The following is a 16,704-nucleotide window of genomic DNA, read 5'->3' on the forward strand; positions in this document are numbered from 1 at the left end:
AGTTTTATTGCATTACTAGTGATACTAGCTTCAGCAAAAATTAAAATAAAAATTGTTTATAAACTGTTACTGACATATGATGATAACATTTTCTCCATTAAATATTAAAATCCAAGGCTGGAAAACATTTTCTGTATGTTGCTTCTGGGTAGGAAAGATGGTCTGTGAAATGTAATATGAAGTCTATTTCATGAGAATTTCAAGATCATTTTATAAGACTGGGTATTTGAAATGGACTCTACCACAGAATGGACAGGCTATGTTGTTGGCCATTATTCCAATGGCCAAGAAAAAAATCACTAAGACTGTACTCTGGCTTAGAAATCTTCTGTAGCTGCATTTTTTTCATAAATAACATTTAAGAGAAAGTAAGCTGGTGTAAGTGCTTCCAGATTCTTTTCTTTCATCCATAATGAGCACAGAAGTTACTGTCTTTTTTTTTTCCCCTAAAACACCTCACCAGACAAGATCTGCTGGCACACGTTTTAAATATAAATTTAAAAAAATTATTTGATTGCACCTTGTAGCATGTGGGATCTTGGTTTCCCAACTAAGGATCAAACCCATGCCCACTGCAGTGGAAGCTCAGAGTCTTAACCACTGTAACGCCAGGGAAGTCCCAGAGGTTAATGTCTTAAGTCCTGGGGGCCTTCTTTCTCCTCCACCAGCATCTGTGCAGCAAGACCATCAGCCTGTCCCATTTGTCAGGGGAAAGGAGAGAGCCAAATGCAGCATCAGGAAGGGCACACGACATGATTTATTTAAGGGCTGCTATTCTATCAAACACATGCCAGGACTCAGGAAGAGTCATTCACTCCAGACTTTCTGATGCTGTTTACAGACTTTCGGAAGAAGCTCACCCAAACCGAATAAAGAGGAAACAGAAAAAGGAGGAGTGGTGCCTTCACTTGGAATCCAAGAAAAATAAGCCTGGGGCCAAAACTGGCACCACCCAAACACTGACATAATCACAGAACAATGTTCCATGCTCCACTTTAGAGGCAACAGATATTTTCAGCCATAACATTTTGTGAAAGTGTCACAACCCCCCCTTTGGGGAAGGTATTCTGGCCTGTGCTCTACCCTCTCCTGTTTCCCCATGTATGTTCATGCTGCCCCGGGGATGACCCACTCCACCTTTGGCACAGAGTCACCTCCAGCTTTCCAGGGCTTCTCTCCCTCTCCCTGTGTCTCGAAAAGGGCCTCATTGTTACTATTTATGTGCAAACCCTCTAGGTGCTCACTTCTATTGAGAGCATCATAATCCCACATTTAAACTCTTTTCTGGTCTGTCTTCCTCAAACCACTGTGAGCCTGTTGAGGCAACTACTGTATCTTTAATGTATAGCCAAGGATTAAAGTATCTACATAATAGCATTTAATCCATCTACTAATTAAGTCAGAGGAAAAAGCACACAGCTTTTGATAAAATAGGATAAAGTAAATAAAGAAAGATCATTTTTCTATTCATGATTTTTTCAATGAGATGGTTAAAACAGCCCTGTTTGAGTTCAGAAGTTATCTGTTAATCTTTTACTGAGTTTTGACCACAGCTCATTTTTTAAATGGCATTTGTTAAAAATAATACATTTTATTTTAAATAAAATAAACTTGGGATAGCAGTAGCTTCGTTTCATAGTCTATTAGCTGTGTAAAGAAGTACAGCTACTTGTGGTCTTCAAAATTCATGTGGGAAAATGTCAAAAGCAAAATGGAATCCAATTAAACAGTAGCACTTCAGCAGGAACTTAAGTTCAGGGTTCCTTTTTCTTAAAATCTGAGAACTGCTGGTGAATAGTAAGAAAAGAAATAAGTGAAAACAACTGAGTGTTTAGTTCAATGTAACTTTTCACAAAAGCTAAATCTTCTAATATTCATATTTTTAAAGATTTTTTTGACATGCACCATTTTTAAAGTCTTTATTGAATTTGTTACAGTATTGCTTCTGTTTTATGTTTTAGTTTTTCACTCATGAGGCTTGTGGGATCTTAGGTCCCCAACCAGGCATCAAACCTGGATCCCCTGCAGCGAAAAGCAAAGTCTCAACCAATGGACTCTCAGAGAAGTCCCTCAATATTCACTGTTTAGCAAGGAAATAAAGTCTAGAGTGAAATGGGGAGGTAGGATGAGGAAAGTGGGGTGGAGGGACAATAACTGATGTCTAAAACTTTGGAAACTCAAGAAAAACAGACAGAAAGCCTGTCAGAATTCTTCTTGAGTAATAGAATCCTACTGATTCTCTACTTTCACACCATAACTTACACTTGATACAGAAAATGATGAGAAAGGACGCAAAGACTTACAAATACTTTTGTATTAGACCATTTCTAGGAATTGTGAAGTTCTTAAAAGTTCTGTAAGTACCATGTGCTGATGTAAAACCAGAAAATTTCCTTGGTGGTATATCGCTTAGGTAGACTTTATTCAGGAAGGTGGCTGGACACTTCCAGGTTTCCTTGGTTTACTATGTCTTTTGGACCTCAGAATTCCCTTGCTAATGTTCAGTCTACCAAAGTAGACACTGAGGAATTCTTTCTAAAGTATTCTCAGTCTAAATTTAAAAAAAAAATGGTTTTAAGGTGAATTCAAGGCCATATATATATATATATATATATATATATATATATATATATATATATATATATATATAAAACAACAAGTTGGCTAAAGGAATTTAAAAAGAAAAAAAAGTTAGTTACACTATATGTGGGTGTCAAACCTATGTAAAATGTTCCCTTGTTAACTAATCGCTTCAGGCCTATATTGTCTCTGGGAGAGTTAATAAGATAATATTCTGGGCTTCTAAGAAAACTTATACTAATGGATGCCAGAAGGCACTTCAATTTGAGAATGCCAGGTCCTCCATCTCATTAAGACAAGTAGAATTTTGCAACAAACTATTATAAATCTGGCTTGTGCATTAGTATATGAACCTTAGAAATTCAACAGCTCAAACAAACCCTGATTTTAATGACTATTTGAAATTGCTTTGTGATTCCCATTAATGCTGGGACACACATCCCAAAAGAAAGGTTTAAAAAGAAAGATACAAGAAAAGAAAATCAGTAAACCAGGAGAAAAAAAAAAAAAGAAAATTGTGTTGGTTCTGCAATGATCACAAAGTATTTTCAAGATTCTAAAAGTGAGTATTTTCTTACGTATGTCTTTTCATTTATAGAATTTGTTAAATCACCTTGGTGATTAAGATTAGTGCATAACCTTTCCCCCAAACTGTAAAAAGTCTAAAATTAAGACAATTATTCTTTTTCTACTTAGAAGAAGGTACTAAATATTATCTCAGTTTACCTTCATGACATTTCTAGGAAGTAAATATTGTGGGCATTGTTTATTAGAGGACAGAACTAAGGCTCAGAGGGGTCACATGACTTGTCCAATCAAGTTATACATCAAGCGGAAGTCAGATTTAGGGTTTATACCCAGGAGATTCAAAGCCTCCACGATTACAAAGTATAGGCCACATATATTACAATATTAAAACTCCTTATAACTTGTTGCTGTAAAACTACTGTTGTCTTGAAACTCTCCTCCAATATCTGAGCTATGACTGAGAAATGTCACAGCCGTGCCATCACCATCCTGTAGAGGAGAAGCTAAATTTCAGGGAGTTTGGATTATTGGGTATTTGGGGGCACTCTTGCAGACTTCTGTTGTATCTGAAGACTTAAGAACATGGGTCTGGAATTCTGGGTAAATCTCAGACTCAGGTATTAATAAGCAGGTCAACAAAACCAAATTCTCTGATAATACAGTGAGATGCTATAACCTCATTCCTGCTAATTGTGGGCTGGATTTTTCACAAACCTTTTTACTAACCAAGGAGAGTCAAATGCAAGGGTGTGGGAGTCTAAAGACTTTGAGGAACAGAGACTTAAAGGGTTGCCTGGAACTGCCAATTTACCTACAAAGACTAACTTTTTGATCTACTGAATAAAAGAGCTACTCTAAATTTCTGTTACTAAAATGAACTTTCTGAAGGCAGACCTGCTCCTAATTTCTCTTTGTAACCTAAGACTTAAAACTAGGACAAGCAAGGAGTAGGTACCCCTCAAATGTTTCACCTTACAACTTGTAATTTACAGCTTATAGCTTCTTATTTACTGTGTTCTGGTGAGGTCACAATATTGCCCATTGACTTATTATAAAAAAAACTTCACATTATTAGAAAAATTTTATGGACTTCATTTTTATGGCTATAGCAATATATACTCACTTATATGACTTTGCAATTACTGACTTAGTATTCTCTTATTGTTTAAAGACATTTTTTCAAGTTTTTCCTATGATAAATAACATTTTGGTAAATATCTTTGTGCATACTACACTTTCCACATTCTATTTGACTTGAATTTTTCATGACTTCTTAGTGATCTTTCTGGAGGTGAGGTTTCATTGCAAGGTATGCTTTGCAGAGAGAAAAAAAAGGTTACCTTATTGCTCAAGTTCACATTAGCATTTCTGCTGAGGAGCAGTGATACCATGTCCACATGTCCTTCCTGAGCTGCAAGATGGACAGAAGCAATTCCTTGCCGGGTAACTGCATTTGCATCAGCACCATATTCCAGCAGAGTTGTTGCTATGTCCATCTGGTTCTTTTTGGCAGCAATGTGCAGTGGTGTATAACCATTCTGTCAACACAAATCACTTGGTCACATGTCCAATCACAAGATAAAAATGTGTGCATTGCATTTTCAAATAGTATGTTTCCCTTTCTAATGATTTTCTTTGACCATTTAAAAAATCATGATCGAGGAAGCAATCACTGAGAAATCAAGAGTGTTATTAATGTAGTTCCCTTGTGTTGCCCACATATCTAAATAGGGAAAACATTCTACAGACAGTTTAGTTCAAGAGTCAAAGAACCAGTGGTTTTATAAATGGGAGATGGCAATCCCTCGCACAGACAGTATGTAGGTGCTCAATAATTATTTGCCTTATGTATCAACGACAGAAAAACCCAACTAGAAAACAAATGGTGCCCCTGTAGCAGGGGCCATTATCCTACCTTTAAAATCCCTTCAGTAGTCTATTGCTTACATGTTGAAATTTTTTATTTTTACAGTAGACAAGATACTGTAGTCTCCTCCCATTTGCCCCTCTGAGGCCTCCTTTATGGAAACTCCAGTTTCTACATCATGCTTCAGATGTTTTGGTCCACAAAACAACATATGGCTCCTGGTTCTGTCTTGCCTTACTCTACCAAGGATTCATTTCTCCAACACAACATGCCCTTGGGGCCAAAATCTTTCAGTTGAAAGTTCAGCTCAAGGGTCACACCCCCATGAAGTGTTTTACCTCCCCTTCCCCTCTTACACCTGCCCCTCAACTTGACTGACTCCAGTCTAAATCCTGGATATATTTAGTGGCATTCTTCTTCATGCATCTGTCTCCTTCTACTAAAATGCAAATTTGTTGAGAGCAAGTGTTGTTCCAAACTTGTTTTGGTGTCTCCAGTGCCTGGCGGTGACTGGCAAATCCTTTGACTTGGGTCAAGTTTATTAGAGCTTTCAAAACACCCTGGGCTCCTTCTCCTGGTTGATCCCTGTTGCTCAGAGGTGGAAGGAAGCAAAATTCCTTTGCCAAATTGTTCATAAGCTGACTCAAGAGCCCTCAGAGTCCTCTGTCCTAATAAAGAAAGGTCCCCAGCCTCATGGAATGCTCCTGCCTCTCGGTCATTGAAGAGAAATGGAAGATTACATTTTGACACAGGCCTGAATCTTATTATATAAAACATGCCAATGAAAAATTAGAATGATTTTTTTTTTTTTTTGGTATAGACAAGAGGATTTAGAGAAAGAAAACAGAAAAAGAAAAAAAGAATAATTGGAACTTATACAATACAAAGAGAATTTCTATTTGAGAATATGATCCAAACCTGGACAACAGATCAGTCAGAATCTTTCCAAGCCACATGGACGGTTCAGAAACAACTCAGAGGGCAGTGGGAGCTGCTGGATCACTGGTCAGCTAGCCTACTATAATTAACCCTCATATTTACGTCATTGGTTTCTTCTAGTGTGACAGCATTTTTCACTTGACAAACATTCTTTCTATAATCAACTGTAGAAGATTTAGGCTGTTGGATATCAACTGATATCAACCAGGAAGTGGAAATGCCACTTCCAGACTCTTTTGAAACCAACCTCTGTCAAGCGAGATGGATGGGTCAGGGTAGAAGATCTTATATCTTATTTTTAGTTTTGACCTCTTGCCATCTGGAAACCCCAGCTGACCTGAGAAGCATTTGGCCCTCTGCTCAGACACACCCTAAAGAGATCGTCTTCAGAGCCAAACACAGAGCTCTGGAATGAGCCCAGCTCTACAGTGAGTGACAGGAAGGGGTGAGCTGTTTTACTGCCCTCCCCACCCCTGAAGAAAAGGAAAAATTCACAAAGCAGGGCTAGGAAACTTGATTATTCAAGATTCTAACACTAGTTAACTGGAGTGGTAGGCACAGATAAAGTCAGAGTCCAGCTTCCAACCATGCACCTTATCTCTTTTTGCTTTTGCTACTGACATAACCTTCAAGTTCAGTAACTGCTTCACCTCTACTGGCAAGTCAGCATCCTCTGAGATTGTGACAATCCTCTTGATTACTTTTAACTCCACCAAAAAAAAAAAAAAAATCATATGCTCTTAAACAAAACAGAGAGGCTCTGGTGTCTCTGTAAGGTACACCAACTCTAGACAAGCTATTCATTATTACTGAGGGGTTTATCCTGAGCTCCTTATCGGAGATACAAACAAAAGTATAAAGCAAGGGAAAAACAATTCAGGGTATTATTTTAGAATGGATAGTTCATCTCAGAAAGACTTAAGAAATAGTTGAAATGATAAACGAGTTATTAATCTTGAGATCTATAATAAAAATTTCTAAATTCCTTAAGCTCTTTTATAATTTCTAGAAACAAAGGATTCTTATTTGTCATACTAAAGGAGACAAATATATTTATCAGAAGAGAAATAAAACAGTGGGGGATTGAACTAAAGAATAATCTTAATACTTTTTCCTTCTTGATGCAGAGGACAAAGCACATGCCATGTATCCTTTTGCATTTCAAGATAAAAACAAGAGCAAAACAAAAACAAAAACAAGAGCAAATGTAAATATAAATTATAAGCAAAGTAACATATTTAGCGCCACTGCTGCTGCCGCTTAATCAATTCAGTCATGTCGGACTCTGCGACCCCACGGACTCTGTCCAGGAGGATTTTCCAAGCACGAGTACTACAGTGGGTTTAGCACTATATTTATATATTCCCCTCAAATTTTCACAACCTCTACTGATCCATGTCAGTAGTTATAATGTACATTTTATGAAAGAGAAATCTCACCAATAGTAAGTTACAGCTCACTAGCCCTTCCACAATCTGTGTCTAGGTTACACCTGAACTCAAGCCAATCCTCTTTCCAGCACAAAGTCCTGCCTCAGGAAATAGATCTAGATAAAATGGATTAGAGGAACCAATCTAGTTTTTCAGCACCCTCCTTTGTCCTCCATTACCTAAAGTCACACTGTGTTTCTAGGACATGTATGAGTAAGAAAATATGCCAGCAATTCTATAAAAGAAAGGGCAAAAAGAACACATCATATTCTCTAAAAACCAAGGATGTAAACTGTGGAAGTTTCATGGAAGTCACCACTGTCATATCCATCTGCATGATTGGCTTGTTGAGTTTTTGTCCCTCCCTCCTCAGCAATGCTTAAATTCAGAAATGCTCCCTAACGGCAGCTATTTACCTCCCCTATATCCATTCTCCCTCCTTCCTTAATAAAATAACTTTTGCTGTGTGCCCAGCTGAAGACTACATTTCCCAGCTTCCCTTGCAGAAAGAAGTAGCCTATGAAACGTAAGGAGAAATGTGGAGCTACTGAGAATGCCCTGTTGTCTGTCTTTACTGCCTTTTGCTTGAAAGGGGGACCTGGCAGCATGAGTGACAATATCTGGAAGACAGACCCAAAAAAAGAATCAAATTGAAGAATCTTCAACCCTCTGAAAACTCTGAACCAGCATCAATAATTGCCTCCCTCCAGACTGTATATGACAAAAGAAAAATAGAACCTCATCAGTTTAAACCACTGTAGCTAGGTCTTTTTTTCCAGCAAGTGAACCAAATCCTAACTGACAGAACTGGCTTTTACTCAGGATCAAAGTCGAGAAAAACCTTCAGAACAGGATCACTGTCTCAGAAAGTAGGGATGGTTGGACAAGCAAAAGAGATGGCATTTCAGAGACTCTCATGGCTATGGGAAAGAGAATGAATGTCCTATTGGGAAAGCCTGTGCTCAGCTGACTATAAAAGATATGCCTAAGGCTAAAGGCTGTTAGAAGGAATGAAAGAACTGTTTTTCTACTCTTTGTTAAAGATATTGTGCAGATAGGGAAACATGAAGTCTTGATGGAAAAACACAAAGCTGGAAATCAACTGGAAATAGAATATATCAACTATTGACCTGTTTAAGAGTTACTTGTGGATGGAAAGATGGATGGGGCTCATTTTGCTTTAGTTATTACTTAGGCCTTCTGTCAATTCTAAACTGATTAGCACTAGTTGTGACAAAATTATTTCTCCATGTGGGGAATGAATAGCTCACTTATTAATTATTTACTGGTTGCCTACCACAAACCTGAGGGTATTTAAAAGAAAAATGGCCCAGGTTCAAAAACTTATGAAAATAAAAAAGTGAAAAAAAAAAAAGTGAAATAGATAACTATCAAATTTCATTGCAAATTTTTCTCATTTTAAAAATTGTGGTAAAATATACATGACATAAAACTTACCATTGTAACCATTTTTAAGTGTACAGTCAAGGGCATTAAGTACATTCATATTGTTCTCCGTTCACTATCACTATCCATCTCTAAACTGAAACTCCACCCACTAAACACTAACTCCCCAGTCCTTCTTCTACTCAGCCCCTGGCAACCAGCATTCTACTTTCTGTTTTTACATGAAATCATACAGTGTTTTGACGTGTCTAGCTTATTTCACTCAGCATATCTCTGAGGCTTCCCTGTGGGCCCAGCAGTAAAGAATCCGCCTGCCAATGCAGGAGATGTGGGTTCAATCCCTGGGTCGGGAAGATACCCTAGAGGAGGACATGGCAACCCACTCCAGTATTCTTACCTAGGAAATACCATGGACAGAGGAGCCTGGTGGACTACAGTCCATGGGGTTGCAAAGAGTGAGGCATGACTTAATGGCTAAACAAAAACAATATCTCTGATGTTCATTCATGTTGCAGCATGTGTCAGAATTCCCTTCCTTCTTAACACTGAATAACATTCCATGGCATGTATATACATTTTGTTTAACCATTTATCCTACCATGGACACTTGGATGCTTCTACCTTTTGGCTACTGTGAATAATGCTGCTTTTCATGGCTTTATGATAGAACATCAGGGTTAAAAATTATGGAGAAAAGCCACTCAAATGAAAAGAAGTTTGGGGGCTAGATTTTGAATTGTAGGGTTCACTGGGTACAATTCTGAAGAGGATGGGGCAAGAGATGACTGAGAATTATAGGAAAAGAAGTTCTGAAGAGAAATACTTGCCAAAGATTGCATTTGGAGAAATGGAGAAAACACGTGAATACTTTCTCCCTGAAAGTACCCAAAGTAATCTATAACAGCTCAAGTTCTTTGATTTGTGTGCACAAGAGATGTGATCTAAACACTCAGTTTAAAGGAGAACACTACAGCTGCCCCCAAATAGAAGAGCATAACAAATACAAAAAGCCTGAAGGATGCTAAACATTCCTTCAACCAACAGTATTTAGGAAAAGAATGGGACAGCTTTTAAATTGTGGTTCATATCATTCTAGTGTTCTCTGATCATAGCCATCTGCTCAGAACCAGTGAAATTAAAAGATCCTTGCTCCTTGGAAGAAAAGCTATGACAAACCTAGACAGCATACTAAAAAGCAGAGACAGTACTTTGCCAACAAAGATCTATATAGTCAAAGTTATGGTTTTTCCAGTAGTCATGTACGGATGTGAGAGCTGGACCATACTGAAGGCTGAGCGCCAAAGAATAGATGCTTTTGAACTGTGTGGTGTTGGAGAAGACTTTTGAGAGTCCCTTGGACTGTAAGAAGATCAAACCAGTCAATCCTAAAGGAAATCAGTCCTGAATATTCATTGGAACGACTGATGCTGAAGCCAAAGCTGCAGTACTTTGGCCACCCAATGTGAAGAGTTGACTCATTAGAAAAGACCCTGCTGTACGCCAGCCCTTCAAGATGCCGAAGGGAAAGAAGGCCAAGGGGAAGAAGGTGACCCCAGCCCCGGCCGTGGTGAAGAAGCAGGAGGCCAAGAAGGTGGTCAACCCCCTGTTCGAGAAGAGGCCCAAGAATTTTGGCATCCAACCAATCTTGGGTTGACATCCAACCCAAGAGGGACCTCACCCGCTTTGTCAAATGGCCCCGCTACATCCGGCTGCAGCGGCAAAGGGCTATTCTCTATAAGCAGCTGAAAGTGCCTCCTGCAATTAAGCAATTCACCCAGGCCTTGGACCGACAAACAGCTACTCAACTGCTTAAGCTGGCCCACAAGTACAGACCAGAGACAAAGCAAGAGAAGAAGCAGAGGCTGCTGGCCCAAGCTAAGAAGAAAGCCGCCAGCAAAGGCAACGTCCCCACCAACAGGCCACCTGTCTTTAGAGCAGAGGTCAACACTGTCACCACCCTGGTGGAGAACAAGAAGGCTCAGCTGGTGGTGATCGCTCATGATGTGGATCCCATCGAGCTCATGGTCTTCCTGCCTGTCCTGTGCTGCAAGATGGGGGTTCCCTACTGCATCATCAAGGGCAAGGCCCAGCTGGGGCACCTGGTCCACAGGAAGACATGCACCACCGTAGCCTTCACACAAGTCAACAAGAGTGTGTGAGGAGGACAAGAGTGCCCTGGCTAAGCTGGTGGAAGCCATCAGAACCAATTACAACGACAGATACGATGAGATCCATCGTCACTGGGGAGGCAATGTCCTGGGGCTGAAGTCAGTGGCTCGCATCGCCAAGCTGGAAAAGGCAAAGGCCAAAGAACTGGCCACCAAGCTGGGCTGAGTGTACACTATTGAGTTTTCTGTACATAAAAGTAATAAAAAAGCTTCTTCAGCTGGCATCAAAAAAAAAAAAAGAAAGAAAGAAAACACCCTGATGCTGCGAAAGATTGAAGGCAGGAGGAGAAGGGGACGACAGAGGACGAGATGGTTGGATGGCATCTCCGACTCAATGGACGTGAGTTTGAGAAAACTCTGGGAGATGGTGAAGGACAGGGAAGCCTGACGTGCTGCAGTCCATGGGGTCACAAAGAGTTGGACATGACTGAGCAACGGAACGACAACTATATTCAGTTCAGTTCAGCTACTCAGTCGTGTCCGACTCTTTGTGACCCCATGGACTGCAGCATGCCAGGCCTCCCTGTCCATCACCAACTCCGGGAATTTACTCAAACTCTTGTCCATTGAGTCAGTGATGCCATCCAACCATGTCATCCTCTGTCATCCCCTTCTCCTCCTGCCCTCAAACTATATTAACCTATCTTTAAACAAGCTTTTTATGATTTGCCTCTCAAATTAGAATACCAGAGTCATAAGAAAGCCATTCACTATGAGTATCTCTTTTATGAGAAATCTCTGTTGTCTACTGGTAAAAAATGACCTAACACTAAGAATAAAGATGCTCTAACTGTAAAGCATAGGATTCTATATTCAATATACAATGATGAACTATAATGGAAAAGAATATGAGAAAGAATGTATACATCTATATAACTGAATCACTTTGCTGCACAGCAGAAATTAACACAGCATTGTAAATCAACTATATTTCAATAAAATCAATTGAAAAAAGAATACAGATTCTCCTCAGCAATAATAACAACACATAAGCAAAACCTCCCGACTTATTAAACACACAAAAACCACTCAAAGGCAATGTTTTATGGCCAGAAAATATAACACATATTTTATAACTTTGACAAATGAGAACTTTCTTACTCCTTCAAGCTGTATTTATGTTTTTAATCTGGCTAAAGAGGACTTCATCTTTTTTCCCTGAATTTTCCCCAGGCTCTAGAATGTCCTAGATTTGCAAGGAGTATCAATGGACAAGAAAATATTTATTGAGCATCTACTACATGAGTTGACTAAATAGCTGAAGGCACAGATTTCCTAAGGCTGCTTATATTCCCATGATCTTTCAGTGGTGCCTAAACCAGGGGGGTGCTCCACATGAAGCCAAAGTAAATATACATAAAGAGACTGGAGGACACTGCTCATCAGTCTCCTCATGCTGCTGAATGACAGGTACCTTTGCAGCCGCGTGGGGTGAGGCTCCTTGGTCCAGAAGCAGAAGAGCCACTTTCTGATTATCATAATGTGCAGCTACATGCAGTGGAGTTAGTCCGCTCTGAAAACACGTGCAGAAACAACAAGTGTCAAAGTGACTTAACGTCAGAGGCCTAGATTTAGGAGATGGGATTAGATTGGATACAATACAAGGTGTAATTTACATTCCAGTTTCAACAATACTTGGACCTCCTATTTCTGAAGTTGTTTTTCATCCTATGACGCTTAAGTGTGGATTAGTTAACAATTTAGGTGGCTGTCAGTGAATATGAGGAAGCGCTTGTGTGGTTATCATGGGAGTGGCCTGTTACATGTTGGCCGATGATCTCATACCTTCCCAGCAGCATCTGGAGATGCACTTTTCTGTAGTAGGAGATTGGCTACTTCAAGTTTCCCATATTTTGCTGCCACATGAAGGGGAGTAAATCCTTTCTGAAAAGAGAACCATAAAAATAATAACATAAGCATAAGAGAAACATAAAAACAGTAACAATAGAAATGATACAGAGGCATCACTTTTCTGGAACTGATGCGTTATTCTAATGGTGAAGAGCAGTGCAGCCTATATTTAAGGATCAAGACTGGTAGACAACAGTGAAAGAGTCTCCTTTTCAACGAAGATGAGCAGGATATTTAAGCTTTCTCTCTCTGCTGGCTCAGCCACAACGAGACACTAATCTTGGTACTCCTCAGGTATCTGACAAGGATGAATTTGGAAAGATGGAGCTGAGGCTTATTCAAGGGCCACATGGGGATTCCATCCTGTGGGAAGAATAGGTTGCAGGGTCCAAGCCCAGTTTGGATTTGGAGGGCTTGGAAAAATCCAGGGCAAGTCTAAACCTCCCATAATCTCACATCACCAGAAGAGAGCCTCTCTTCACCCTTTTCTCTATTTCTGCAGCTATATATTAATACATGTCTGAAGATACAGCCCAGTCCTTGCATGTAGGAGTCAGAGGTTCTCATACCTCAGCTACTGCAGGTGAACTGAAACAAAACACATGGTTCTATCCCAATAAATACGTGAGTTGGAGGCCGAGAGTTGAGTAGCTCCTCTCTCTTACTTCCAGTTCCTACAAGGATCTGGGTATCAACCAGTTAGTCACCATGCACCACTAGGGCTCCAAGCACAAGGCCGGGACTAGAGGGTTATCAACATATTTGACCTCATGGGACTATAACCATCTAGAGACAGGGGGCAGCTGGCATGGTGGAAGGGCTGGGGCACTCAAAACGTCATCACTCATTACTCTTTTTTCTCACATTAAGTAAGATCCAGGAACTTGCATCTCTACTGAAAAGCCTAAAGAATCACAGGGGGTGAATTTTGAAGAAGTCATAGTTTGTTCAGATGATTTTCCAAGTATTTGTAAATACTGTAATTATCTTCAGCATTGATCACACATTAATGCTTCTTCTCTGCCTTTCAATAAGAGAGTATAACATCAGTTTCTAGCTTTCTGAGACATGCCATGGGCCAGGTCATCTTGCTATCACACTTGCTAGGTTTATATAGGATCAAAGAAAAACTCTAAATTTTGCGTTCTCAACTGTGTGTCGGTGAGGGGTGGGGTGGTGGCTATTTCTGCAAGGCATCAGAGTTGAGAGTTTAAAAAACCATAAATCAGGAAAGACAGCAACAACAAAGCAGCAATGACAGCAAACCAAGAAAAATCTACCTCCTGCTTTGAAAGTACTATAAAAACCACTGGATAATGCGGTTTGTCGACCTGGCCTCAGCAAGAGAAACCTGTGGCTATGTTTTTAAAGCACCATTTAAAACTATCAAATAATTTGCAAGAAACATCTGACTCCGGACATCACTAAGGCTTCATTAGAAGATAATAAAATGTAAGGTATATATACATACAACAAGCTACCCCGCCCCACCCCAGGACTTTGCTGGTCATGTTAATCCCGGGATCCAAGCATATATGCTGTTGTACAGCTTTTCTACCTATTACTGTGCAGGAAACTATAAACAGAATGTATTTGGGGGACACAGCAGGATTCTAAGACTGACTTTCTTACCTTTGTCGTTATAGATAAAGATGCGCCATGATCCAAAAGGAACGCTGCGACGTCCTCATGTCCCTCTCGCGCGGCAAGGTGCAGTGGGGTGTACCCCGAAGTTGTCGCTGCGTTTGGAGATGCTCCTTGCTGCAACAACTGCTGTACTATATCTGCTTTCCCCAGTCGGGCAGAAATGTGGAGTGGGGTTTGGTCATCCTAAAGGGCAAGGTAAGAATGCAGGTCTGATGAACTGAGAAAACAATGGTGCTGTCCTGAAAAATACAGCAAACTTCGCTGCTTGGTATGAGAGGCTACGTTCAACTCTGACACAATACTAAAAAGAACCCCATTTATCTTTTTCTTTAAGTTTCAGAAAGGTGATGATGGTGGATTTAAGCATCTTAAATACCCTTTGAGTAACCTATTAGAATGAGAATTGTGAAAGGCATTTCTTTTAAGAAATCATCCCCACTCACTTATCCCTGCTATACTTTATCAATTTTTTTCACCTCTAATGATTCTTTTTTGGTGGGAGAGGGGACATAAGGAAATGTATCCTGGGGAAACTGAAATACCTGGGAGGGATAACCTCCACCAGTTATCACACACTCATTGAGAATGAATTATTCTATTGGTGCTGCCTTCCCACAATCAAAAGTGGGGAGATGGGGGTAATCAGGATGGTTGAGGAAGGCTCCCGGCCGAGAGGTCTGATGAGGGCTGATAACCAGTTTTTCCTCTGCTTGCCGAGTTGTCATCCTGGCATAAGCTGCATTGGCCTGGAATGGAGGGCCCCCTATTACAGTTCACCCAAGGACATGAGGCACTCATAAGTCCTGCACCCTGAGGGCCTTATCCTCACATTGGAGGTACATCATTTCCTCATTTGCCCAAAGATGCTCTCTGGAGAGAAATCCCCTACTAGAACGTGAACAGGTCCAGGCCAACACTTTAGGTAGGTCAAGCAGACAGGTAAGGCTGGAGCACAGGACACTGCTTTGCAAAGGCAAGTAAAAGGAGGGTCAAGGTCAAAGCAGAGGGTCTATGTAACGAGTAGGAAGCATGAGCAGTTAGCGGAGATGCCACAGGGAAGAACAGAAACACCAAAAACAGAAAGAGATAATTGCTAAAACGAAAAATCTCACATAACTCTACTACTGCCACGATCACCGTTAAACATCAGCTGAGAGTGTGCATGCCCCAGGCTCTGTACTAGGTACTCCACTTGCATTAATTCATTCATCATCACAGCAACTCTATCAGTTACAACTGTCATTATTCCCATTTTGTATATGAGGAAACTAGAGAAGGGAATGGGGCACAGAAATGTTAACTTGCCCAGTGTTACATGGCTCGTAAATGACGACAAAGATTCAAACCCAGGCAGTCTGGCTGATGCATACTGTCTCTTTAACAAAATAACTAAAAATCTTATGGTCAATTTCAGTTTGTAGGTTAAACCATTTCTTAGATGACATGCTTCATATGTAACAACACTCAAAAATGTGAGGTTTCTTGTAATGGTAGAGTACAGCATCTCTTAACCATTCCACTTAACTGGTTTAGCAGATTAACCAACATCCTTTAGATCAGGGGTCAGAACAGCAAAATCTAGGGGCCAAATCCAGCTGCCACTTGTGTTTATTAATAAAGTTTTATTGAAACACAGTCTTGTCCATCTGCTGATGTATTAAATTATGTACCGTCTATCACTGCTTTTGTTCTGTAACAACAGAGGTGAGTGGCTATGACAGAGACTGTGTATACTGAGAAGCCTAAAATATTTACGATTAGATACTTGACAGAAAGTTTGCTAAGCTTTGTTTCTAGGTCATCTGTACAATCTGCCAACTGACACCACAGTACATTGGACACTCAAGGTTATGGTCTGCTGCCTAGAACATCGCCGTCTTTGCACCCACATGTGGACTGTACGTTTACAAAGACCTAGTTGTCTTTGTTCTTACACTAATGTGTTTATACTATTTTACCAGTTTGTACTATATTTGTATTAATTACTTTAACTATATATTTACATAGTTAAAATATAACTATTTTTATATTTTTATAAATATATTTTTAAATATGAAAATATATTTTATAAATATAAAAATATATTAATTATAAAGAAACATAACTCTTAACAGGTAAAATACAAGCATGAAAGGAAAGGCTTTATTTTCCCCTAAGAATACTAAGGTAAAAGCCTTGGAGAGCCTTGGTAGAAGTTGATAAATACCAATTATGGTCATATTAGATATGGGTAGGAGAGCTGAATGGGCTTCCCAGGTGGTGCTAGTGGTAAAGAACACATCTGCTA

General features: G+C 39.8%; 1 protein-coding gene and 1 pseudogene across 2 annotated transcripts in view; one reads left to right on the forward strand and one right to left on the reverse strand.

Moving 5' to 3' along the window:
* ANK3 (ankyrin 3) overlaps window positions 1–16,704 on the reverse strand; it is a 365,593-nt gene that overhangs the window by 153,268 nt on the left and 195,621 nt on the right. For both annotated transcript variants that reach the window (XM_043926997.1, XM_043926998.1), the window contains exons 14-17: window positions 14,403–14,600; window positions 12,705–12,803; window positions 12,334–12,432; window positions 4,449–4,646 (exon numbers count right to left, since the gene is read on the reverse strand). In XM_043926997.1, the coding sequence (XP_043782932.1) occupies window positions 4,449–4,646; window positions 12,334–12,432; window positions 12,705–12,803; window positions 14,403–14,600 (594 nt within the window). The remainder of the gene's footprint in view (window positions 1–4,448; window positions 4,647–12,333; window positions 12,433–12,704; window positions 12,804–14,402; window positions 14,601–16,704) is intronic.
* LOC122709537 overlaps window positions 10,259–16,704 on the forward strand; it is a 28,243-nt pseudogene continuing 21,797 nt past the window's right edge.

This window comes from Cervus elaphus, chromosome 15, assembly GCF_910594005.1.
Source record: "Cervus elaphus chromosome 15, mCerEla1.1, whole genome shotgun sequence".
Taxonomy (NCBI): Eukaryota; Metazoa; Chordata; class Mammalia; order Artiodactyla; family Cervidae; genus Cervus; species Cervus elaphus.